The sequence below is a fragment of the Sturnira hondurensis genome, unplaced genomic scaffold (genome assembly GCF_014824575.4).
Source record: "Sturnira hondurensis isolate 20B ecotype Veracruz unplaced genomic scaffold, ASM1482457v3 Scaffold0008640, whole genome shotgun sequence".
NCBI lineage: Eukaryota > Metazoa > Chordata > Mammalia > Chiroptera > Phyllostomidae > Sturnira > Sturnira hondurensis.
Genome location: NW_028081271.1, coordinates 4,798,082 through 4,823,163, shown reverse-complemented (window position 1 = coordinate 4,823,163; position 25,082 = coordinate 4,798,082). Strand labels below are relative to the sequence as shown.

The 25,082-nt window shown below is 49.0% G+C and overlaps 1 protein-coding gene across 1 annotated transcript; it reads right to left on the bottom strand.

The window, feature by feature from the left end:
- Window positions 1–4,001: 4,001 nt before the first annotated feature.
- Window positions 4,002–11,365, bottom strand: ING2 (inhibitor of growth family member 2). The gene is made up of 2 exons (XM_037055139.1): window positions 10,741–11,365; window positions 4,002–6,047 (listed from the first exon to the last, which is right to left on the bottom strand). The coding sequence occupies exons 1-2, from the start codon at window positions 10,916–10,918 to the stop codon at window positions 5,377–5,379; spliced, it is 849 nt and encodes a 282-aa protein (XP_036911034.1). The 5' UTR covers window positions 10,919–11,365; the 3' UTR covers window positions 4,002–5,376.
- Window positions 11,366–25,082: the final 13,717 nt, after the last annotated feature.

Genomic DNA, 25,082 nt, shown 5'->3' with positions numbered 1-25,082 from the left:
CTCCCTCACACATCATGCTTTCTCTTTCTCCCTCCCTCCCCCCTCTCTAAAAAACCACAAATCTTTTTAAAAAGTATTAAGCAAACAAAATTTTAAATATAAAATAAGAATGGTATGCAGAAATTCATAAAGATTCATCAAGAATCATTCATCAAGTCAAAATTCATCAAGATCATTCTGTCTCAAGTTTAGAAAACGCTGCTTTAAAGTCATTACCACACACATGAATTAAAAGCTGCAATGTTATAAACTATTAATAACTTTGGGACGAGAACTCTTCCCTCAACGTGAAGGCAAACAAATAACATTTTTTAGGGAAGCCCACATTAAGTCACTTGTTTCACAGTTGAACCAACTGCAAGCGAAGGGCCAGTGACCCACTGCGGTCCCTCGAAGTCCACAGCTCTGGAGTCTGGTCCAGAGCACAGCCCTCACACGGACGTGGGACACGAAAAAGGAGCTCTGGTGTCTCCAAGTGACGCATGGAGCTTAGGAACATAGATAACTTATACTTCACTTAAAACAGATTTGGACGACGTCAGACTCTGAGGACGTGACCCAGGAAGGGGTGAAGACTTGTCTTGCTCACTTTGCCCAACTGCTCCTTTCAGAAGGGCTCCTCTCCCTTTCAATGGGGGAGTGAGGACAGATTTCTCAGAGGAAGCCACCTACTGGGTATATAAAAAGGACCTGGGAGCGGCAGTTTTTCCAGCTTCCTGTAGAGATTTTGAAATTGTAAGAGATTTTGTACTCTTTTTTCACCTCAGTCTTTTTTCATGCCTGCATCCAGGCAACAGATGAGTTATGAGTTCATGCGGAGTCATGACCAAAGACTCCAGCGGACCCACAGTTCCAACTAGCTTTCCCGGTCCATTCACCTTGCTACTCTGAGCGAGAGTTCAGGTTCACACACACACACGGCTCACCTCCTGGAGACTTCCAACAGGCCATTCCTGTCCAAGCCCTCCACCGGAAAAGTGGGAGCTATTAGAAGAGAATGATCTCACTTTCCCAGCACCACATTGAGCAAGCTGTCTGCATTTACAAGGATTCACTCCAGAATCGAAGAGCAACGAGGCTATAGACTTTTGTCCTGCGTTGGTCACTGCTTCATCCCAAGTACCTAGAACAGTGTCTTGTAAGTTATAGCTGCAGGATAAATATTTGAATAAATTAGTAAAAATACTGCCTTTGCCTCTCCGTACATGAACTGGGACCCTGTCCCTATGGGGACTAACCCACCAGGAGTCCTAGTTCTCATTTGTCATCTGCCTCCTCACTCCTGCAGTAATCCACTGCTTCCTACTGCTGTCATCTGTCCCCTTCTAATGCAATATTCCAATCAGCATGTAACCCCGCTCTGTAATCCCCTCAACAGTTAAAATCTTCCTTTGCACACTTATCCCATTTCTCCCCATACGTCAAAACTCACGTTGTCCAAAACTGCTGACGCTACGTCCTACCCCTTCTTTTCCCTTTGCAACCCGTCCTCCAGCCCCTAAACTTGCAGCCCGTTAAATTTAACCACCTCCTGGCCGCCCATCTTGCGGTGAATTTGCGGTCCTCCTCTTACTGGACAGAATCTGAGAGACCACTCTTCCTGAAGCTGGCTACGCCTGTTTCCCACGTGCCACCTTTTTCTGGATGGCCTCCCTGAGATCTCCAAGTCCCCTCCGCTGGCTCCTCCCCGTTTTAAATACTTCAGCACCACGATCCCCAACATCACCCCACTTCTGGATCTGCGTGGCTGCTACTCAAAGTGGGGGCCCCCAAACCTGCAGCATCATCACTGAGGAGCTTGTTAGAAGTATAGCATCTCCGGCCCCATGCTAGACCTAGCGGGTCAGTCTGCATTGTTAAAAACCAGGTGGCTCGTGTGCATACTAAAATGTGAGCACGATTCTATTTACGGGATTTCAATCACATAACTTTAAACTCCACTCACAGGCTAACTCAGAAATATTTCTCTTCCGTTCCCCGCCCTCCATGACAGGCAAGACCCCACAAAACCTGTCAGATGGGTCAAGCCTAAAGGCAAAACAGAAATCTTGATTTTTTTCCCCCTAAAGCCAGATACCTAAGAGTCATCCTGGGCATGTTTTTGCTTCCCAATCCCTGGGCCAAAGCGCTCCTGTTGGCTGTACCCCCGTGACACTGGTGGAGTCCCACCACTTACCACCACCCTAGTCTAAGTCATCAGTGTTTGTGGTGCCAAGATTTCTGAGTCTCCAAAACCCACTTTCACCAAGGCCCCCTACAGTCCATGTTGCATGCAGAATCCACAGTGATCTTTAAAGAACACATACCCCTTCCATACGCTGGCTTCCAAGAGCCAACATTTTGTTCGCTGTCAAATGCTCTGCTCAAGTCACATTGACAGGTTTGTTCTGCTCCCTCCTCTGTATCTTAGCCTACTTCACTTCCCAATTTCTTTCTGGTCTCAGCCCAAAGATCCCTTCTTTGGAGACCTTCTTTAATCATCAACACTAAGACTGACCTCCCTCTGCGTTCACGTTTTTTTCCCCACCACGCTGGGCTTTCCTTTAGCAGACAGTTCTGGCATTACAGGTATCTGCCTGTCCCACTAGTTTGTGGCCCACAAGCAGGGGCTTTGTCTCCTTCTGGAACCACCACTGCTCGGAACAGTGTCTGGCACACAAGGAGCACTCAAGGACAGGCTTCAGGGGTTGGCGGTGGGACTGCCGGGGGTGGGCTCTCCCAACTGCACCACCACTTGTACAGAGTCTGGCAGGCGGAACACCTGCTTGAGTGTGGTTGGGAGGGTCATAATGTGGGTGTGGTAACTTGCCGTTTTCATTTGCACGTTTCACCTAAAGTGTCACATGGTGTGCTTGAGTGTGGTATTGTTATATACAGAATTGCATACTTATTTTTTAATAAATAGGGGCGTTATTTGTGCCAGACCCTGGATATGCTTGTCACCCAAAGACCTGGATTTAGAGAACACACCAGCAGTTTTCATCCGGCTCAGACTTCTATCACGGGGCAGCTGGTTCTACATTATTTCTGCACATTAGAACCACCTGGGGGCCCTTTAACAATTCTCATCTTCAGCCACATTTTAAATAAACTAGACCACAGTTGCTGGGGGGGGGTGGGCGGTGCACAGGTACCAGCCAGTTTGTGTTGAAGCTCTCAAGGCGATTCCACTGTGAGTTAAATTTGGGAACCAATGCTGTACACTGTGCGTTGGCAAGCGTGATGTCAGATATAAAAATCTGTAAGATATTTTCAAAACGCCCAGTCATGCTGTTATGAAAACCTAAGACTTCTATTTCCTGTGTGGTATAGAAAAGGAGAAGACATTCACGAAAATACAACGGTCTCAAACTCTAGGTCTGAAAGAGAGCCCATCTTTCAGGTTTTTTCACATTTGTTCTCCTGTGGAAACTAATCCAAATTTGGGCACTTCTGTGTGGAAGTTTATTATTTGCTGATATGCTGCATCAAATTTATGCATGAAAAGGTGTTGACTTCTATGTAAGTCACATCTGAAAGCCTCTGGGGGCTTGGCACATACTCATATTTTTAATGGCATCAGGTAAATAGCGCTATCCTGGTAACAAGGATGTAATTACTAAGACAAAATGCTATGCTCTCAAGGGAAAAGAATTTTATACTCAACAAGTTACAATAAAATAAATTCTTAATCATGCTGTCTAATATTCCTTGCTCAAGAAGTAACATAATAAATTCCAGTCATCAATTGAAATATCCCTAGAACAGAAGTGAATCAAATATTGTGCATTCACCTGTCTCTAAGCTCGCCTTTAAAGTGTCTTCATACCTCAGAATAAAGGACAAAGTTAATGAAAAAGCAAATCGAGTCACTTGACTATTTAAGTCCTCACTACAGGGAAAATACTGTGGATTTCAAAAGAACCTTGGGGACATGTAAGCCCACTTCACGCTGAATACACAGGGTTGACCTGACACCCAGATGAGGTGTGATGACATGCGTAAAAGTCACACAGGAGAGCTAGAAGAGAAAAAAAAACAATTTTTTTCCAAATAAGCAGACAGAATTTTTTACATGTTAATCAAAAGGAATCAAGATCACCAGATTAGGAAGAAATGAGGAGTAAAAAGTATGTCACACACAGATCTAAAGGACTAGTCAATCCACTGTCCCCTCCCCACCCCAAACCCCCCAATTCTCTGAATATATGGACATAATACCCATCAAGATGCTTACCCTTAAAATATTAGGATTTTGGAAAATTCAACTTACAAATACATTATTAGTTGCATTGTTATAATGAAATTAGTTCATTAAATGTGAAGACATCAAACAGCACCAATACCAGAAAGTGAAAAAGGTAAATACACTGTTACTTAATATATAATCACTGATTGGGACAGAAATGAACTATAGCCACTAGCAAAATTATGTAAGCTACTGTTTGACATATAGGCAAGTTAAAGATTAGTATATGCCCTTTTCCCAGTGACAGGCCTGTGTCTAGGCCTCCCAGCAGCGGGTCGGTGTAGAAAATATTAAATAAGACACATTTTCTAAAATTGCTCAACCTTGACCCATGATCCTATGTAATCCAAATTTTGCCAATATAAGCCAACGGCAGCGTTTTTGGTATTGTAACTACCCTTACCCGTTCCAATGAAAACAAAACGCAACCCCCGCATTAAGCGTCAGATAGACTGGATATGCCTACGAGCAGCAGCAAGGCATATCCAAGTGGGAGGCTAACGGTGTATCAAAATGCCACTAATGAAAAGACAGCAGCAAATACTCTAATTAAGAGCACATCATTCCACATGGAATCCCAGATTGCTATCTCCAGTTCCCTCGAGGCTGGGAAGACTAGAGATGAACGAGTGTGTATATAAATGGGGCTGGGGGAGAGAAGCTCTAGCAGGTATATAGTGTTTGTGTTTTAGTGTATGTGCTGCCGAAGCGAGCACGAGTGTTTGTGTTTTAAATGCCCGTGACAATTTTAATGTTTGCAGAGCACTCCAACTATTATCTAATTTTTTTTAAGCACACAGAACTAAAATGCTAACAAGACTTTGGTGTTAACCCCCAGAAAACAGCCTTGCATTTTAGGTGAAATGAACTAGACACGGCTTGTGAAATGCTTAGAATGCTCACGCCACCCTCTCCCTATTTCTTGCCCCTTCATCAGGTGATCTAGAGACTACCTGGTTGGAAATATTTGGTAACTCAGTGCAGAAAATTAAGGTCACAGACAAAGTACAACAACTTTTAATACACCATTAATACTAATGATTAAAAATTATTGCATAGTCTTATGCATTTTCCCTAAAACATTTTCTGAAAGTAAATCCTGAAAGTATTATATAAAAGACAACCCTTTAAAACGTGGATGGCCTTTACTACCTCGATCTTCTCTCCTTTTTTGTCTTTTCAGTACTTTTGTCCATTGTTTTCTCATTATCTCCCCTGCACTTTGGGCAATACCATTTCCCCTTTGGTTTATAGGTAAGTGAAACACACGAAAAGTGAAACCACTCAATTGGACACTGTTCATTATCACATCCGATCATCTCCCCGTAAGACACTTGGTTACATAAACAGTATGTAGGTTCATTGGGATCTATTGCAAACTCAACAGGTGAAGCTTCCCTTTCCTGCTTGGCCTTGGAGCGTTTCTTTTTCTTGGCCGACTTAGATTTCTTTTCCTTAGGTGGCTGATCATCACAGTCTTCAATGCCATTAGTCATGTGGCATAAATCACGGCTTTCACTGGGCCGCTGTCTTCGGGGTCTCCGTGACGATCTTTCTGGTTGGCTGGAATCCATTTTTGCTTTATCTGAGGCTCGTTCACTTTCAGCAGGATCTTGAAAACACTGGGAGTGCAGCTCCATTTGCCTTGCCCGATTTTCCACCAATTCGAGCATTTGGGTGACAATCTGAATTTTTTCGTCTCCCAATTCTTGACTATTGATTAATGCTCTCTGGAGATGCTGCTGTAGGCGTTTCTTCTGGTTTAAATCATCTTCTTTCTTATATTTCTCATAGACATCATCAATTTCTTTTAATGTTTCTAAAAAAAAGAAAAGTCAGAATGTTATTGTGTTGGCACTTACAGCATATTTCAAGTTATCTTTCACAGAATTGGAGAAGTTAGAATGAACACAAACTGTATGACCACACTGTTCTTTAGTATGTGGACACTAAAAAATTATTTCCCATATAAAGACCACATGTTATGCCATATAAAAGTATATTTAGAAATAAAAAGGAAGAACACCAAACTCAAATACTCATTAATCTATATTAAAAAGGAGATGTGGGGCTAATAAATAATCAGAAGTATTTTATGTGGGCAGACTCACAGTATGCCCCTTGTCTAGAGTCTACTCAGTGCCACATTGCCTATTCGTTATTTGAACTTAAAAACAATCCTGTATATCAAATTTATCAACACATGTCAGACTCTAACTATAAAACGAACTCAAGGACTAGGTGTCCAACTGCATTTACAGGATTTGCAGTTTGGCCAGTGACCTGTATGACCCCACAGACACCACACCCTCACTTTCATATACCCCTGGACTTTTTTAAAAAAAATATTTTAATTATTTATTTCCAGAGAGAGGGGAAGGGAGGGAAAAAGAGAGGGAGAAAAACATCAGTGTGTGGTTGCCTCTCAAGTGCCCCCACCCAGGGACCTGCCCAACAACCCAGGCGTGTGTCCTGACTAGGAATCGAACCCACAGGCCTTTGGGTTGCAGGCCGGCACACAATCCACTGAGCCACACCAGCCAAGGTACCCCTGGACTTTCTTAAAGCAGACAGAAGTAACCCTTTGTTTCCCGTCATATTAGTTTTAATGGCTCTTTTATTTTATCACATGAGAGATATTTCTGAAACCCAAACTATTTCCAGAATAGGTTTAGGTTCATATTCTGGGATCAACTGGTTAAGCTACTAGCCCAGTTCCAGTAAGGTCAGCACTGGGCCGTTATGCTTTTGTAGATAACTCAGCAGTTGGTTTTAAGCTCTCTGCACTGCTGATTTAAGTGCTGTATAGCAGGTGGAACACACTGACATCAATAAAAAGTAGCCGAGTCCCTAGAAGGTGAACATAATCTGAAATTATAGTTCTATACATCACCAAAATCTACATAAGATTAGTTTTTATTCAAATCTATTCCATGTTTTTATCCTCATGAGATTTAACACTATTTCAAAGAGTTCTGTCTTGCTAAAAGTGGAGGGACAAAAACTTAATTCTAATTTATCATGCCACAAGGCGGATCACTGCTTTATACGCCAATATTATTATTCTAATCATAATACCAGAAAGGTTAAGACATAAAATACCTACATTGGGGCTGTCTGCAAGTAATGTAACATAAAGCAAATATTAAATGTATCTCTTATGATTAGCTCCTCCCTGGAAACTGTAGGTACTCACAACTGATGGACAACTGCTTCACCTCAGATACGTGACAAAGTGGCACTACACATTTGAGCATACTCATACCTGCAAAGCATATTTTTAAACAAAGGCCATATCCAGTCCATTTGCCTAGCTAGGCGTGTAAGTGGATTTCTTAAGAACTTAATTTTCCGCCCTGGCCGGTGTGGCTCAGTTGGTTCGAGCATTGACCTGAACACCAAAAGGCTGTGGGCTGACTCCCTGGGTTCCATCCTTGGTCAGGGCGTATATGGGAGGCGACCGGATCCATGTTTCCCTCTCCGTCTCACTCCTCGCTCTCTAAAACCAGTGAATATATCTTCGGGTGAGGATTGGGAAAAAAAAAGAACTTAATTTCCCTCCAAGAAAAATAAGGAAGATATATTATTCCCCTGTACCCTACCCAAGACACAAAATTTGACAGTAAAAAAATAAAGGAAAACCTTATTTCAAATATTCTTTACCTAATAACCTAAGCTAATTATATTATAAAATACTAACACTGATACATGAGGTAAAAATTCGCATTTTGAAGACAACTTAATTATAAAGTGAAAAAAGGACACACACTGAGATCTGTCGATGTGATAAACATTTTCTCACTGACTCCCCACAGCAACCCCATACGGAGGCCATCACTTCTACAGGTGGAGAAAATGAAGCTCAAGGGTAACCCCTGACTGTGACCTCTGCCAAATGTGAAAATCTGGCTCCACCATTTAAGCATTTTCTACTAAGCTGAAAGAAAGGCACTTGAAATTATTAAATTTAGTTCAGGGGTTATTTACCCAGGAAATTATGAATAAAAATGCTAGAATATGAGGTTCTCTAATCACCATATCCATAACAAATATTTCATTCGGTTGTAAAATTTTCTTCATTTCTATTTTTAAGTTTTAGAGTTACTTTTAAGTTTCCTCAGTAATTTCTAAAATGCCTCAAATAGGTAGGAGAGAAATTTGTTTGTTTATGTAATTTATATCACTAGATATTGTAGTATGAGATCCAAAATCAGAAGGTACTTTAAAACTAGCAAAGAATTTAAAAACATGAATTTCTGATGAAGAGCATACAGTTTTTAAAGCTAATAAATGTAAAACTGTGAAAGCTGAACTTAGTAAGCATGTGAAGAAAACTAAATTTTTATTTTTCTATTAATCTTGAAACTAACCACAATCTTAAAACTAACCACAACCTTAAAACTAACCACAATCTTAACAGAGCTGAAAATCTCCACAATCTCTCAGTCTTTTAAGGCCTAATTCTTTTTCCCGTGTTACCAGATGACAATTCTAGATGGTCAAATGGAAGATTTTCCTGTAACAACCTGTTCTTCCCCAATTCAAATGACAAAAAATAGCTTCATTTTTGAAAAGGCAAATATAGTATGTATCTTTATAGAAATGTAAAAACCTGTCAACTTTACTAATTTCAGAATTATATGAAAAATTAAAAATGTTAACTATAAAGTTCTTAAGTATATCTGTATCATTTTTAAGGTTACAATGCATGTACAGTGTGTGTATTTGCTCCATCCTGTCTAGAAAAATCTTCAGAGACCTTTTCTTTGAAAAACAGAAGTTAAAATAGTTTAAACACAAGCCCAGCACCTTAAGTAGCCAGGCTGCGGAGTCCAACATTCCCCACCTAACTGTACAAGGTCCTTAAACTCCCTGTATATTTTCATTTACCCATAAATGAAATTTTACTTCATAGGACTGAAGATTAAATGAGATAATGTTCTAGGCTTGAAACAGCAAATGACACACATTAAATAATCAATATTAATTCTCTTCCTCCCTAACAGAGATGAGTCCTAATCAATCATGGATGCAGAAGGCTTAAATAAATCACAGATTTGAAAACAGACATTATTCTAACATGCTAAGGGCCAGAAAATGTCACCCCAGAAGTGGGTTCCTTAGAGAATAAATCATTAGATTAATGACATGTCTAGAAAAACAGAGAATGAGTCCAAGAAGTTATCTCTTTAAAGTCCATATGGCTGTTTCCACATATGTTCAAGGTCTGTTCCTGGATTCAGGGTTAATAAAAGCACAACGGATCCCCATTTAAACTTCTCCCCTCCTGGTAGCAGGTGAAGGGTCGGGTCCACCAATAGCAGATGATAAATGATACTCTTCGTAAGAAACGCTGATTCCCTGAGCTAGTAGCTCTTTGGGTCTGACCACAAAGGGTGGTTTTGCTTCATTACTTAAACTTGAAGGGCGGGGTTAAGGGACGCCAGGCGGTTGCCCAGTCAACCACCCATTTCCTCCTGGGGCCCGGAAGTGACGCAAGGCCCGGAATCTACGCGCTGCCAGGGTCAGCAACACTACCACTAGCTGGCTGTGTCCTCGTTATAATTGAGTGGTTGGGAAAGACTCGAAAAATCGCAACAAACATCTTTCAGACCCCAACACTGACTCTGCAAGGGGCGGACTAACGTCCCGCACGGCTCCGACGCCCGCCCAACCAGCCACTTCTGCTCAAGCCTTGCAACGACCAGCCATTACCTAGGCGGGCGGGAGCGCGCGTCCGCGCCCCTCCGGTGTCTACGTCACGCCTGCAAGCCACGCCCCCAGGAACAGGGGGCCCTCCCAGCCACACACACCCCTCTTCCTCTACCCGCAAGGACCCCTCCTCTTTTAACCATTTGGCTGAAGGAGCAAGGGAAAGGCTACAGTCTGGAACTCTCCCCGGGGCGGGAGAGGGGTAGGGACTCCCCGATTCCCGAGCTGGGAGCCGGGGAGCGGAGGGTGGGACCTCCCCGGAGTCCGCCTTCGCGGTCCAGTCTCGCTCCCTCCCCCCGCACGTTCCAATGCATATGCTCTCAGGGAGTAAGGGCCAAAGGGGGCTGGGGGAAGCCAGGCCCCGGTGACCTGCGGGAGCCCGGACACTCACTCCTTACAGTCACCGCCCGGCTGCACGCTCCTCGCCTGGGCAGGAGGGTCTGCGGCACGGGGCAAGCCAGCGCCGGAACAAATACTTGCTACTTAAAATGGCTGATTCCCCTCCACGCCAGCTGCAGCCGCTGGGTCTGCAGCGGGGGCTGACGAGCAGCCCCCACCCCCATCCTTGAGATCCCACCGAAGTCCTCGCCGACCGCAGCAGAGGAATGGAGGGCCGCGGGCCCGGTCTCCCGTCCCTCTCCCTGGTCCCACACACCAGACCTGCTCTGTGCACTCGAGGACACTGTCCCAGGAGAAAAGGAAAGTGTCACTTCCTCGGGCAAGCTCCGAGCGACCGTGCCCGGAGGCCAGCGGGTCCGACAGAGAGGAAGACCCGCATGGGCGGCCGTGCGGCCCCCTACCTTGATATTTGTTGTCCAGCTCCCGCAGCACAGACACGTTCCTCTGCATGTCGTGGGGCAGCGACTCCACACACTCGAGGTAGTCCTGCACGTAGCAGGTGAGGAGCCGGCTCCGCTCCCCGGTCAGGATCGCCGCCGACGAGTAGAGTTGCTGCTGCTGCTGCTGCTGCCCTAACATCCTGCCGCTGCTGCTGCCCCTCGCCGCCGCCGTCGCCGCCGCCTCCGCATCCAGCAGCCACACATGCAACAGCCGCGGCCGCCGCGGCCCCTCTGCTCCGCAACCCGGCGCCGCGGGCACACCGGCCGTCGCTTAGGAGGGCACAGCCGAGTCCCCCGATCTCCACTCCCCCCAAAAGAAGCCCTCACTCCCCGCCCCCGTGGTAACAAGCCCAGAGGCGGGGCGAGATCAGGGCTCACTCCTTTTTGCCCTCCCTCCCTAGGACTAGAGCAGCGGGGATCCCCCAAGCGGAGCTCGCGCCGGGGTGCCGGGCGTTGACACTTCCTGCCCCCCTCGGAGTCCCCAGATGCTACCAAAGACGTCTCGTAGCTCGGATCCCCATGACAAGCCCTCCACTGCCCCCTTTTCTCCCAATCACCCTCCGAGCCAGTCGGAGAGTCTCTCACTGGACTGCCCCCGCCCCTCCGCCTGCGGCCACCACTGCGCCTGCGCAGGACGCACTCCTATTAAGGCCGGGGGCCCGCCTCTACCGCCCTACCAAAAGGTTCGCATTCTCCCGCTTTCCCTCCGCCACCCGGGCGATTGGTCTTTCAGCTCTCGGTCCGGCCAAACGGCAGGCTTCGCCCCGCCCTCTCTTAAAGGAGAAAAACTGTCAGACCCACCTCTGCCCAGTGTCGGAATAAGACTTGTGAGGAAGGTTGGCTGGCTTTTTCCTTCCATCTTTCCCGCAGGGACAGGGAAACTTGGCCCGGTTCCCTCGACCTACTGTTACCGATTTCTTCCCCATCGGTGGATCTAGCGCGGCCCTTCGCAAGCCTTAAAAGGAGCAGCAGGCGGCCGCTTTTCGCCGCAACCTGCAGTGAGTGACGCCTAAAAGGACTACGCGACCCAGGGTGCAGCGCGCGGCTCCCGGCTGCGCTGCGGCGGTGTTCCCGCCAGGCTGCCGCCTCTCGCCCTCACTCCGTCTCGGCGTTGCTCCTGGGCTCCGGCTCTCCTCCCTGGGGCTTCCGTCTCACCAGGCAGCGGGGGCCTGACCCTGGAGGTAGGTAGTACCCCCGCGTGCCCCCTGCATTTTCTTTCAGTCTGCCATCCTTTTGAATCTCCATCCTGGCTTCAGCGTGCTTCCAGCGCCAAAGTGTCTTGCAGGTTTCGTTCTCCCTCCTCTTCTGGAATCTGGTTTCTTTTTCAGGCTGCGTCTACTCCGGGAACGTGTTTCATCGGCAGGCAAACTTTAAAAACGTTTTTTCCAGCCCTGGTTGGTGTAGCTCAGTGGATTGAGCGCGGGCCTGCGAACTGGAGGATCGCAGTTCGATTCCCAGTCCGGGCACATGCCTGGGTTGCAGGCCAATTCCTGGCAGGGGACACAGGATACATTGTGTGTCCCAGGCAGAGGCAACCATACACTGATATTTCTCTCCCTCTCTCCTTCCCTTCCCTCTAAAGATAAATAAATAAAATTAAAAAAAAATCTTTTAAAGTTTTCCCCCGGTGGGTCAGAACGTTTAAGCATTGAACGTCGGCGAGGCCTTACCTGCAGCGTGAGGGGCACATCGCCACCTTTCCATATCTTTTTACCCTGAGACCAAAAACTGATAGAGAAAGGCCCCTTTTCCACTAACCTAAGAACGCCATGTAGAGAGATCTGACTTCCGCTTCTGCCCCGTAGCCTTAGAAGAAAGGCAGGAGTGTAAAAGGAGGAGCCCTGCCACTGCTCGGGGCTCGGAATCTGGAGATCACTTTTCTCTGGGCCCGTGCACGTAATAAAGACCGTGCTCCTGAGCCCCTCGGTGTCTGATCGTTTCATTTTCTGTAACATTTGGTTCCCTGACCCGGAAACGACCTTACATAAATTTGGGCCGACTTGCCCCTGGCTGGACAGGGCAGGCCGGCTGGGGACGGGGGAGCACGTGCCCTGAGATTTCTTAGGCCCCGACCGGCCTGGGCACTGGACGCCGACCGGCAACTCCAGACGGGAAGCGAGGGTTTCGGGCCATGATTTATTGGAAGGCACCAGATTGGTAAGTGCCCGGGGAACAGGACCTGAGACTAGGAAGGGAGGTTCAAGTCCTCCCAGATCTGCCTGAGAATCAAGACTACGTAGTCCGATCACCGGACCCTCACTCCGGGAGGGAATGTATAACTTCTGAGTGTCTGAGAGTGAAAGTGAGAGTGTATGTGTTTGTGGCTCCACGGGTGAAAAACCTACGGAGCAAGATTGGGTCCCAACCTGCAGTTCCTGTGTCAGGTCATACGGCATAACAGTTGGCAGTTAACCCCGAAATTCTGCTGGGGCAACCTTAGCCAAGACTGACTTCGTCCGAGGAGGGAGCAGGCCAAGCGGACGAGCAAGTGAACCCCACCCTTTGTGTGTCTACACCGAGCGGGAGGAAGACCATGGAGGCAGGCCTTCCACAGTCCTAGACTGTATGCTTCAGAACTTCAGTAAATTCAGAGGGCAGGACCCGTCGCTGAATGCAGAACAACTTGAGACTTTTTGCACATCAGAATGGCTGACCTTTGGAGTCAGCTGGCCCCCTGAGGGAACTTTGAACTTGTCCACCATTAGAGCAGTTCACCTCATAGTTACAGGGCAGCCAGGTCACCCTGACCAATACCCCTATATAGACAGATGGCAAGAATTAGCCCAAGACATGCCCAGATGGCTGAGCCAGTGTGCAGGAACTCAGAGGCGTACCAAAGAGACCTCAGGTGTAGCGCGCCCAAAAACGTGCTGTGTGCTGCCATGGGGACAGAAGACCCCGACCGTATTAGTTGCTAGAGTTAGGCCCCGCATCTATCAGGATCAGGCCCAGGAAGATGAATTAGTTGTTTTCCAGCTGCCACCCTATCAGGCCCCACCAGTGCCGCCCACGGCCCCACCGCAGGAGCCCTTGACTCCGCCACCCTCAGTTTCATCACAAGAGCAGCAGCCTAGTCTAGAACCGGCACCTGTCCGGTATCTGGCCTTGCCCCAACCGGGACCGTCGCCCTTGGCCAGTAGGCTCAGAAGCCAGAATCAGCCACCTCTCCAGATGCCCCTCCAGGAGGTACAGGCAGCTCCTAGAGTCAGTGAGGATGGAACCATCCAGCCAGGTCAGGTCACCTACTACTACCAGCCCTTTAGTACAACTGACCTCCTAAATTGGAAACAACATACCCCTCCATTTTTGGAGAAGCTGCAGGCCATGATTGAGCTAGTAGATTCAATTTTCCAAACCCACCGGCCCACCTGGTTTGACTGTCACCAACTTCTCACACTTTTTAACATGGAAGAGAGGAGAAAGATCCTACAGCAGGCCCCACACTACCTAGAAGCACATGCCCCAGCTGGGACCCTCAACCCCTCTGACTATGCTCGCAGGGCCGCCCCCAAGCAGCAGCTGGCCTGGGACCCAAACACAGAACAGGGACGAGCGGCCCTTGATCAGTATCGCCACTCCTTACTGCAGGGGGTAAAAGCGGCAGCTAGAAAACCCACAAACATGGCTAAAGTAGCCACCATAATCCAGAAGGCAGACGAGTGCCCCGGGGACTTCCTAGAGCGCCTAATGGAGGCCTGTCGGGTTTATATCCCTTTTGACCCGGAGGTGGCCGAGAACCAGTGTATGGTCGCCATGGCCTTTGTCTCCCAGTTGGCCTCAGATATTAGGAAGAAGCTTCAGAAATTAGAAGGCTTTGCAGGCATGATCCTGAACCAACTCTTGGCAGTAGCCAACAAAGCATATGAAAACTGAGATGAAGCTGCGGCGGCCGCCTGCTTAGAAAACCAGAAATTGCAGGCCACCCTCTTAGCTGCCACACTAGGAAAGTCGGCCTCCACGGCGTCAAAAAGTAGACTGGGCGATAAGAAGGGGCACTTCAAAGTCGAAAAAGATCAGTGTGCTCACTGCAAAGAGCAAGGACATTGGAAGCGAGATTGTCCAGCCCGTAAGCGGCGGGAGGAGTCATCCAGGAGTGCCTGGAGTCGGGCACTCCCACCGGCCCCAGCCCCCAACGTATTAGCCCTCGCCAGTTCAGCCAGGACTGAGGGCGACCGGGCTCCATCGTGCTCGGTCCCCAGGAGCCCGTGGTCGGAGTAAAAGTTGGGGGCCAAGACATTGACTTTATGGTTGACACAGGGATGGAACATTCAGTAGTCACCGTCCTGGTAGGACCCCCCCACTGGGAAAGAAGTTTTAGTACAGGGGGTCACTGGCCTCGCAGCCAGCCCACAAAGGTTTTGCCAGTCACAGAAGGTCGAACTAGGAGGCCATCAGATTACCCATGAGTTTCTGTACCTGCCAGACTGCCCAATCCCCCTGTTGGGCAGGGACATTCTAACCAAGTTGGCAGCACGGGTCATTTTCGGACCTGGGGGGGCCTCCCTAGACCTGCCTGCACCACGGATCATCGCCCTGGTAATGCCAAGAGAAGAGGAATATAGACTCCACCAGAAGGATGAAGGGCCAGCCCAAGACCCCCTTTGGGCAGCCTACTCCGGAGTCTGGCCAGAGGACAACCCGCCAGGACTGGCGAGGGGACGGGAGCCCATATTAGTACAGCTCCTACCCGGAGCGACTCCGAGGTGCATTAAACAATACCCGATACCAAGAGATGCCCGGCACGGCATGGCATAGCTCCAATAATCAATAAACATCTACAGGCAGGGATCCTAGTCCCTTGCCAGTCGCTGTGGAACACCCCATTGCTCCTGGTAAAGAAGCCAGATGGGTCTGGCTATAGGCCGGTGCAGGACTTGGGGGCTGTCAATCAAGCTACCGTTACGCTGCACCCGGTAGTCCCAAATCCATATACCCTGTTGGGACAGTTGCCACCGACAGCCACCCATTTCACCTGCCTAGACCTGAAAGATGCCTTCTTCTGTATCCCTCTGGCCCCGCAGTCGCAGGCCATTTTTGCCTTTGAGTGGGAAGACCCAGTGTCTGGAGAAAAGTCCCAGTTAACTTGGACAAGACTGCCACAGGGAGTCTTGAACTCACCCACCATATTCAGTGAGGCCCTGGCAAAAGACCTACGCCCGTTTAGGGACAAGTATCCTGAAGTCGCTCTGCTCCAATATGTAGATGACTTGCTACTAGCCGGGCAGGGGAAGGAAGACTGCCGAGTCCACACTGGCGCCTTATTCCATTTACTGCAGGACGGGATACCGGGTGTCTCGGAAAAAGGCACAGCTTTGCCAAGAGACTGTCAAATACCTAGGGTTCCAGATCAGCCAAGGACAGCGGACTCTTGGGATAGAAAGAAAGGCAGTCATCAGGCAAATGGTAGTCCCAACAAACTGAGGCAACTCAGGGAGTTCTTAGGTGCTGCTGGTTTCTGCTGCCTGTGGATACCCGGCTATGCCCAGATGGCCAAACCATTGTACCAGGCCACCAAAGGACCAGACTTTGATCCATTCCTATGGACCCCTGAGCAGGAGGGCATTCCAGCAGATCAAAAGCTGCTTAACTAGCATGCCAGCCCTGGGTCTGCCTGACCCAGAGAAGCCTTTTTGGCTCTATGTGCATGAGAAGGACAAAATAGCCCTGGGCGTGCTAACCCAAGACCACGGACCTTGGAAAAGGCCGGTAGCATACCTGTCTAAGCAATTGGACAATGTTGCAGTGGGATGGCCGCCATGTTTAAGAGCGGTCGTGGCAGCGGCAGTCCTGCTAAAAGGGGCAGATAAGTTAACCTTTGGGCAGGAGACGCACCTCTCTTTGCCCCATGCCATCCATAGCCTATTAGAAGGGGCAGGGCACCGCTACCTGTCCAACGCACGGCCAGCTCAATACCAGGGGCTGCTGCAAGGGAATCCCCGAGTCCACCTAAAGACCGTGCGGTCTGTCAACCCAGCCACGTATTTGCCTGCAGAACACGGGGCCCCGGACCATGACTGTACAGACATTACAGGCCAAGTCTACGCTAGCTGACCCGACCTGAAAGACCAACCTATATCCCATGAGGATTGGACTCTGTACACTGACGGGAGCAGCTACTTGACCAAGGCTGGAGAGCGCCGAGCGGGCTATGCAGTCACCATCCAAGACACAGTCATAGAGGCGAGGGCCTTACCCGCCGGGTGGTCTGCCCAGTGAGCCAAATTATATGCCCTCATACGAGCCCTAGAACTTAGTAAAGGGGAAAAGGTTAACATTTTACTGACTCCAAATATGCCTACACCATCCTGCATTTCCACAGGGCAATTTACCGAGAAAGAGGGCTCTTGACCACAGAGGGAAAAGAGATAAAAAATAAACAAGAAATACTCAGGCTACTTGAGGCGATAAAGGCCCCCCGACCAAGTGGCCGTAATCCATTGCCGTGGCCACCAGCGGGGCCACACCAAAGAAAGAGAAGGAAACAAGTTTGCTGACCAGGCTGCAAAGGAGGCGGCGCGCGAACCACCTGAGCCTATGATCACCCTCAACCCAATAGTAGGAGTTACCCCAACCGAGCGTGATTACAGCCCAGAGGAGGACCGGTGGGCGAGTCAAGTCCAAGGCCAGAAGACACCAGAGGGGCTTTGGAAACTAAAAGATGGGAGGATATACATACCTCAAAGTCAAGGCCGGAATATTGTCCAGAACTGCCACAGACTAACCTAGGAAAGACGAAGCTAAGCCAGCTCCTTGGAAAGTTCCTATATATCCCCACCTTGGACACCCTGTGCACCTCCATCACAGCCCGTTGCCCTACCTGTGCGCAATGTAACGCTAAGGCACCCAAGGTTCCTCACCAGGGCATCCAGTATACTGGCACACTGCCTTTTGAAGATCTCCAACTCGACTTCACCAAGCTCAAACCCAGCCGCGGGTACAAGTACCTCCTAGTTCTAGTGTGCACTTTTTCAGGCTGGGTAGAAGCGTTCCCCACATGCACAGAAAAGGCCCAGGAAGTAGCGCGAGTACTACTCCGAGCCTGCGGCACGGCCTGCCACTCAGCTTACGAAGTGACAACGGACCAGCCTTCACCGCTAAAGTCATGCAGCTGCTGACTCGGACCCTGAATCTGAGGTGGAGACTATATGCTGCCTACCGGCCCCAGAGCTCAGGCAAGGTAGAACGAATGAACCGAACTCTAAAAGAAACTTTAGGAAAACTCTGCCAAGAAACGCACCTCCCCTGGCCAGACATTTTGCCTCTTGCCCTCTTCAGGATAAGGTGCACCCCGAATGCAGCCGGATACACCCCTTATGAAATCATATATGGTAGAGCCACCCCCTTAACCCGAATACCAACCACCACAGATTTAACTGCTTTAGGAGAGACCCGTCAAGCATCCTACCTAGTCGCCCTAGGCCAAGAATTAGAAAGAGTAAGGCAAGCCCACCTTAGGCAAGAACTAGTACCAACAGGGGGGCCAGCCCACTTTCAGGCCAGGACAGTATGTCTGGGTAAAAGATTGGAAAAAAGGGCCCCTCCAGCCCAGATGGCTTGGATCCTACTTAGTACTGTTAACCACCCCTACCGCTTTAAAGGTCGCAAGTGTCGCCCCCTGGATCCACCACACCAGAGCGAAGGCTGCTGCCGATCCAGAGGTGCCCAAGCAGAGACCAGAAGAGAGACCGGACCGGGTGCCCGCCCTGAAGCTGCAGAAGACCTGCCACGACGGAGTAGAAGAGTGGACCATCGCAGAACCACCTCCAGACTCCCCGTGACCCGTGAGAACCCTGAGCACCGGCTCGTCGCCCCAGAGAGAATCTGAGAGTCCTCGCCAGGTGCCTGCCTCAAGACTCCAAAGAATAACCCGAGAGAGAAGAGCAGAATGGACAATTGCTCCTGGGACTATTACAGCCTCATTGGACTCCTCACAACGGTAGGGGGACTTGGACTCTGGTATACCGCCCCTGAGAATTGGACCACGGGAGAGTGAGTAGCCCTAGGGTACCTGGGGCTGGTTTGCACATTTTTAGCTAGGTTGTTTCGCCTAACCTATCCAGCATGTATCCTCAGCTATTATTCCTAATCCTGCTACCCCGTTTAGCCTTTGGGCGAGTACACTGGAATTATAATGAAAGCATAGTAGTGCAAGAATACCAATATAAAGATAAATGGACCACCATCGCAACCATAGGCATTAAGGAATGTTCAGGGTTCTGCAAAGGGAAAAGAACTCAAAGTCCCAATCCAGTCCTTCCAGAGCGTAGGAGGTTGGTTGGAGCCTCGCACACTTACGTTTGCGTAAAGGAGGATCAAACTGATCCCTCGTGCAACAAGTGACCTGACCCCTATGGAGGTTGGGCCTATAGGTGCTGCTGAATGCACAAAAGACAGGTTCAACAACAGTGGGTATGGACGAGTAGTTGTAATCACTCTTGATAAAGCAGAAGATCCCATCTGGGAAAAGGGAGTAAAAGGGAAAGTCTACATAAATGGATTCCACAGAGGGCCCGCAGGAGACATCATTATATTTAGAAGAAAAGGTTTGTCCCTTAACCTAAGTTCCCTCAAAAAGGTCCAGGCTACTATAGAAAAGTCTGAACCCCGAGTCAAACAAACAGGAACCCCCTTCTCCTGGATAACTCTAATCCCAGAAGGGGCTGCCCTTCTCAACCTCAGTAGCCCCGGAGATTTCACTGACTGCTTTCTCTGCGCCCCACTTAACAAACCCCCTTTAACAGCAGTGCCAGTCAACGCAACCCCAGCACAAGAGTCTAAATCTCTCTCTCCTCACTTTAAAGGGCCCGTCGGGGCCCCACTCTATTGGATACCAGAGGCAGATGTATATCCACACAGCACTAGCTGGTGCCAGGAGAACCGGACGCTCTGCTTTGCCCCTCCCGCAGGATTGTTTTTCTGGACTAATCAAACTCTCCTCCCAGCAATAAACTGGTCAGACCCTCACACTTACCTCCTTGTAGCTTTAGTGCCTCAATTAATAGCATACCCACCCGGAGAACTAGAGGCAAAATATTTAAATACCAGGATGCATCTCCACAGGAGGGCAGTTTTCCTCCCTTTATTAGTAGGATTACGTTTTGCTACTTCCCTTGCCAGCATCAGTGTAGGGGGGGCAGGATACCCTTCTCCAGGAACTTCACGAAGCACTAGAATCAGCAGCAGCCTCCTTGGCATCTCTACAACGCCAGATCTTCTCCCTAGCAAGAGTAGTCCAGCAAAATAGGTGGGCCTTAGATATCCTAACTGCAGATAAAGGAGGGACCTGTATGTTCCTAGGGGAAGAGTGTTGCTATTTTGTTAATGAAAGTGGCATAGTTGAAGAGAACATACAACGCATAAATGAACTTAAAGACAGACTATGGCCCAGAGCCGAGACAGGAGCATCCTCCTGGTGGCAGAACACTCTTCTCTCCTTCCTAGCCCCCGTCCTAGGACCCCTGACCATCCTCATCCTAGTTATTACCATAGGACCCTGGGCCATCAGAACAGTAGTCAGCCAGTTAGAAGGAGCACTAGTACGGAAAACCACCAGCCGCATTCTCATGTTCCAGCAGCAACGAGAGCAAAGAGTCCCGTTATTGGATGCTGAGACAGACGAAAGCGCTGTCTAAGCACGCACAGCGGGGAATGATAGAGAAAGGCCCCTTTTCCACTAACCTAAGAACGCCATGTAGAGAGATCTGACTTCCGCTTCTGCCCCGTAGCCTTAGAAGAAAGGCAGGAGTGTAAAAGGAGGACCCCTGCCACTGCTCGGGGCTCGGAATCTGGAGATCACTCTCCTCTGGGCCCGTGCACGTAATATAGACCGTGCTCCTGAGCCCCTCGGTGTCTGGTCGTTTCATTTTCCGTAACAAAACCAGAGGAAACACGGGGTGTGCAGACTGTAGTCAAATGTAGTCGGGAATCAAACCCAGGACCTTAACTACGTGATGGACTGTCTCGTCTAATTTCTGTGTAGTGTTATATCCAGACGGTCTCTAAGTATGTATAATAACTTGTGTTTGTGGAAGAATTGGATAGAAATAGAACGAATACGTAGATAGTTTTAATGGAGTATCTGAGAGGGACCTCAGCTAGGGCCAGCAGGGTTCCCCGGGGCCTGGGGAGGGGGGCGCTGTAGCTGGAAACAGAGTCCTTCCTGGCGGGAAAAGGGGTGGCGGTTCCCTCTAGTGGAGAATGCCCGAGCCCGTCTCCTAAACGCTTTTTATTAGGTTGGGAAGTGCAGGGGGCCACAGCACACGCGCATAGCGTATCAGTCAGTGTCCAGCAGGCTACAGTCATAAAAAAACTAACGCTATCTATAAATAACAGTTAAAGAAACACAGAAATCTTTTCAGTTGGGGGTCTGCGAGACATGCAGGCGCCAGCTGGCTGTAAGGGTGCATGTCATGAAGGGGGGAGTTTCACTCCTATGCCTTGAACTCAAGCATCTGGGTTGTACCCACAGGGTTTCGTCGCTGAGCAGAGCCAGCTTCAGAGGACAAAAATGTACATTTCAGGCCTGATTCCCACGGCCCCTCGGTGTGAGAATGGATTCATGCCTGCCTGTGTTGCGACCTGGTTCTCCAGGTTTTCCTTGCTCTCTTGGGGCTAGGATCTCCAAAACCACACTGGGGAGTCCCCAACAAATATCTACATAAACAACTCCTAATGTGAATAGAACCCTTGAGTTCAAAAAGAAAACATGAGTAGGTGATAAAGTGGGGGTTTTGCAGTGGTGGTATGCCTGTGTGGTGACCTACGCAGAGCACTGTTGAAACAGCTATTAATAGTAAGTCACCATTTGACCTGTGAAGAGAAATCTAAACCTTGCTCTGGAGCAGGGGGGTCAAACTCATTCTCACCAGGGGCCACATCAGCCTCGTAGTTGCCTTCAAAGGCCCGAAGGTAATTTTAGGACTATAGAAATGTAACTCCTCCGTAACTAGAGGCAAGGAGCTCGGGGCTGCCGCTGGGTAGAAACAAGGTAGAAACAAGGTAGAGGGCCAGATTCAGCCCTCGGGCCTTGTGTTTGCCGCCTGTGATTTAGAGGAAATTTTAAATTTCAACCCAAGCCTAAGTGAAAGGACAAAAGCCCCTCTCAGGCCCTCTTTACCAGAGCTAGCTGTCCTTTCCTTGGCCCTGTCAGCCACAGTTAACTTGTTTTTCTGTCTCTCTCCAGACGGATTGTATCCAGGCCAAGTAATTTTATCCCCAACCGGGAGGACTCTGAGGGACGGGGTTGACCTCATCTGGCACCGGCACAGAGACCCTCAGTTCAGGGCCCGCATCAGCTGGAGGCTAAGAGCCCTCGTTGCAGGAGGCACCCAAAGACAGGTGGTATTCGGCGCCTTCATCCCACAGTAAGGGACAGTGGCGTCAGCGCTTTTGGTTAGGCTGCTGGTGTGTCTTCGGTGAGGGAAAGGGGAATTTCTTTCAGAGCCACCTCTTGCGGCCTTTTGGTTTCAGTCTTCCTTCTCCCTCCACTTCCAGGTGTACTAGGAAGTCACCATGAGCTAAATAACAAATAGTCTGGACTCGAATGAGTGTTCTGGGCTCAGCCGGACTCTGAAGATAAGAGGCATTTCCTCTCTGGCCTGAGTTTCTGGGTGTCCCTATGTGAGTAGGGGCCTAGCAGAGGTGTCTGGGGTCAGTTCCCAAGACATGTAGGGGCCTCATAGTTAACTCCAATCACTGTAATATAACTTTTGGCTTGTCCGGGGACGTGCGATGTAAGGCTTGGTCATTCAGCACTCCGGGCTCTCCCAGCTGTTGTAGACGACTGGGAGAGAAACCGAGACATGTAAGAGAGGCAGGGATGACCAAGGGGTAACACCCTTGGGCCCGCCTCACAAGGAGCACACTTCAACCCACTACATTTATCTCATTCTCCAGCAATTAGCTTTTCCAGAAGAAGCTTACAGAACTAGGTAGGCGGAAGGAGGGCGAGGGAAGACAAAACCGAAAATAAGAATACCCCAGCCGCCGAAATGGGCTCTGGACCTTCTAAGGAGCAGAAGAGATGTTTTCGACTGCTTTGGCAGCGATGTAAGACTGGGATGTCGGGGTGAAGAACAGAACTTACTTCACTTATTACAGACAATAAAGAGCTGCTGTCCGTGGTTCCCAGATGCAGGCTCTTTGGATCTAGAAGTGTGGGAAGAAGTAGGGCAGAAACCGGAACGGCATCGGGAGAACGGGACCCCTGTAGGACATCAGGGTTTATTAACCTGGAGCCTGGTGAGGACTGCTCTCACCCCTTTTGTACCGGAAACCCGCATAATCAGGAAAGCTCAGTCACAAAAGAAGGGACCTGTGGGACATCAGCGGGCATGGTTGCCGAACCTAATAATAAAAACCCGCCTCCGCCAACAGAAGAGGATGGCTCCCTTTCCAGCCGTCCCTCGGCCCCACTGGGGGACAACTCGCTGGAGGATCTACCTCCTCCTCCTCGTCCTCTATTAGATTCGCCTCCAGCCTTTAACCAGAATACTACCTTCAGGTGGCAATGTTTCCAAGAGGCTGTGAAAGGCGGAGACTTGGAATTTCTGTCAGCTTTCTTCGGTGTCACTGAACAGTATGGGTAGCCGATGTATGAACCTTTGCCTTTTAAAATATACAAAGACTTAAAAGAGACTATTAAAGACAGTGGGCTTCAGTCGCCCTACACTGTGGGACTCCTGTCCGCCATTGCTGCAGCGTATCAGATGGCCCCTTGTGATTGGATTGCCTTAACTAGGACTGTCCTTGAGCCTGACCAGTTGGCTGTATGGCATCCAGAATATACTTTTCGCTGCTGCCTCCAAGCCGCTGAGAATAACGAAATTGGAAACCCAGTCCAGCTTAACATGCTTCTTGGAACTGACCGATATGAATCCACTGAAGAGGAGGCGAAAATGAACCCTCAAGCTTTCTCCCAGTGCTGTTCCCAGGCCGCTCTCCGTGCCCTGAAGATGGTTCCGGAAACTGGAGCCCCGCATGCAGGCTCCTTCCTTAATACTCGGCAAGGAGCCACAGAGGCTTATATAGATTTTGCTGATAGACTAATGGGAGCAATAGAAAGACAGGTTGAGAATGAAGTAGCAGCCAAGACCCTTTTATTACTGTTGGCCTATGAAAATGCAAATAGTGATTGCAATAGTGATTTCCATGCTCAAAACTCTCAGACTAACCGCCACTGATGTTAGTCAGTTTATCAAGGCTTGCCAAAATGTTGGCACAGAACACCATCAAGCCACATTGCTAGCGGCTGAAATAAAGAGGCAAGTTAAATGCTTTAAGTGTGGCAGACCTGGACACACCCGTTGGGAGTGCCGAAATGAACAACAGAATTACCCCAAACACCTGCTCAGTAAAGACTGCCCACAATGTGGCGAGGGCAAACATTGGGCCAATCAATGCAGATCCAAATATGATAAAGACGGCAAACGACTTCCACCTCAGGGAAAGGGAAAGGGGGGCACCAACTGTGGTGCCCCAAGCTCCCACGGGAGTGTTCCAGGCAGTAACAGCCGGTCGTTTTGGACCCATGGAACATGCCGAGTCACTGATCCCCATGCTACCACGAGGGGAAGAGCAGAACTGGACTTGGCAGAACTGGAGCAGAACTGGACCCAGGAACTCATCTTAAGAGAACAGGATAAATCCTCATAGCTCCTACAGGGGTTTGGGGACCATTGCCTGAGGGCACCACTGGATGGATTTTAGGAAGATCTAGCATTTCTGCCAAAGGGATTTTAGTCCTGCCCAGGGTAGTTGATTCTGATAATCGGGGAGAAACCAAAATTATGATCAGAGCCTTTGGATGTTATGTCATTCCTGCCCAAACTCATCTAGCCCAACTTCTTCCCTATACAGTGCCAGGTACTCAGAATATTGAGAGAGGGGAAGGAGGTTTCAGTAGCACTAATAACCAGTCTGTTTTGTGGACTGCCTCTGTTAAATTCAGTAGACCTCTTGCAGTGGCCTGCCCCAGGTGGGCTCGCAGCTGAGTCAATAGCATCAGGAAGGGCAAGTAACTAAGTAACTAGGAAGTAAGAACAAAAGAATTTTGTATTCACTCCTACCAGCAGTTCCGCTTTCTTGCTTCTGTAAACCCGCTTCTGCCACCATAACTTAGCAAAACTGCTTCTGCATACTGACTCAGAGATAGAAACAAGCCCCTGCCTAAGCTCGGGGCCCAGAATTTGGAGAATGCCTCCTCTGGGTTCCCATGAGTAAATAAAGTTCCACTCCGTACACCCTGGAGCAGCTGAGTTGTTTTCTGTTACACTCTTTTAGAAGGAACAATCAAAGACAAAACC

Coding starts and splice junctions, on each gene's coding strand:
- ING2 (XM_037055139.1), bottom strand. CDS start 10,918: ATGTTAGGGCAGCAGCAGCAGCAGCAGCAACTCTACTCGTCGGCGGCG. Junction 6,048..10,740: donor GCTGGACAACAAATATCAAG/GTAGGGGGCCGC, acceptor TCTTTTTTTTAG/AAACATTAAAAGAAATTGAT.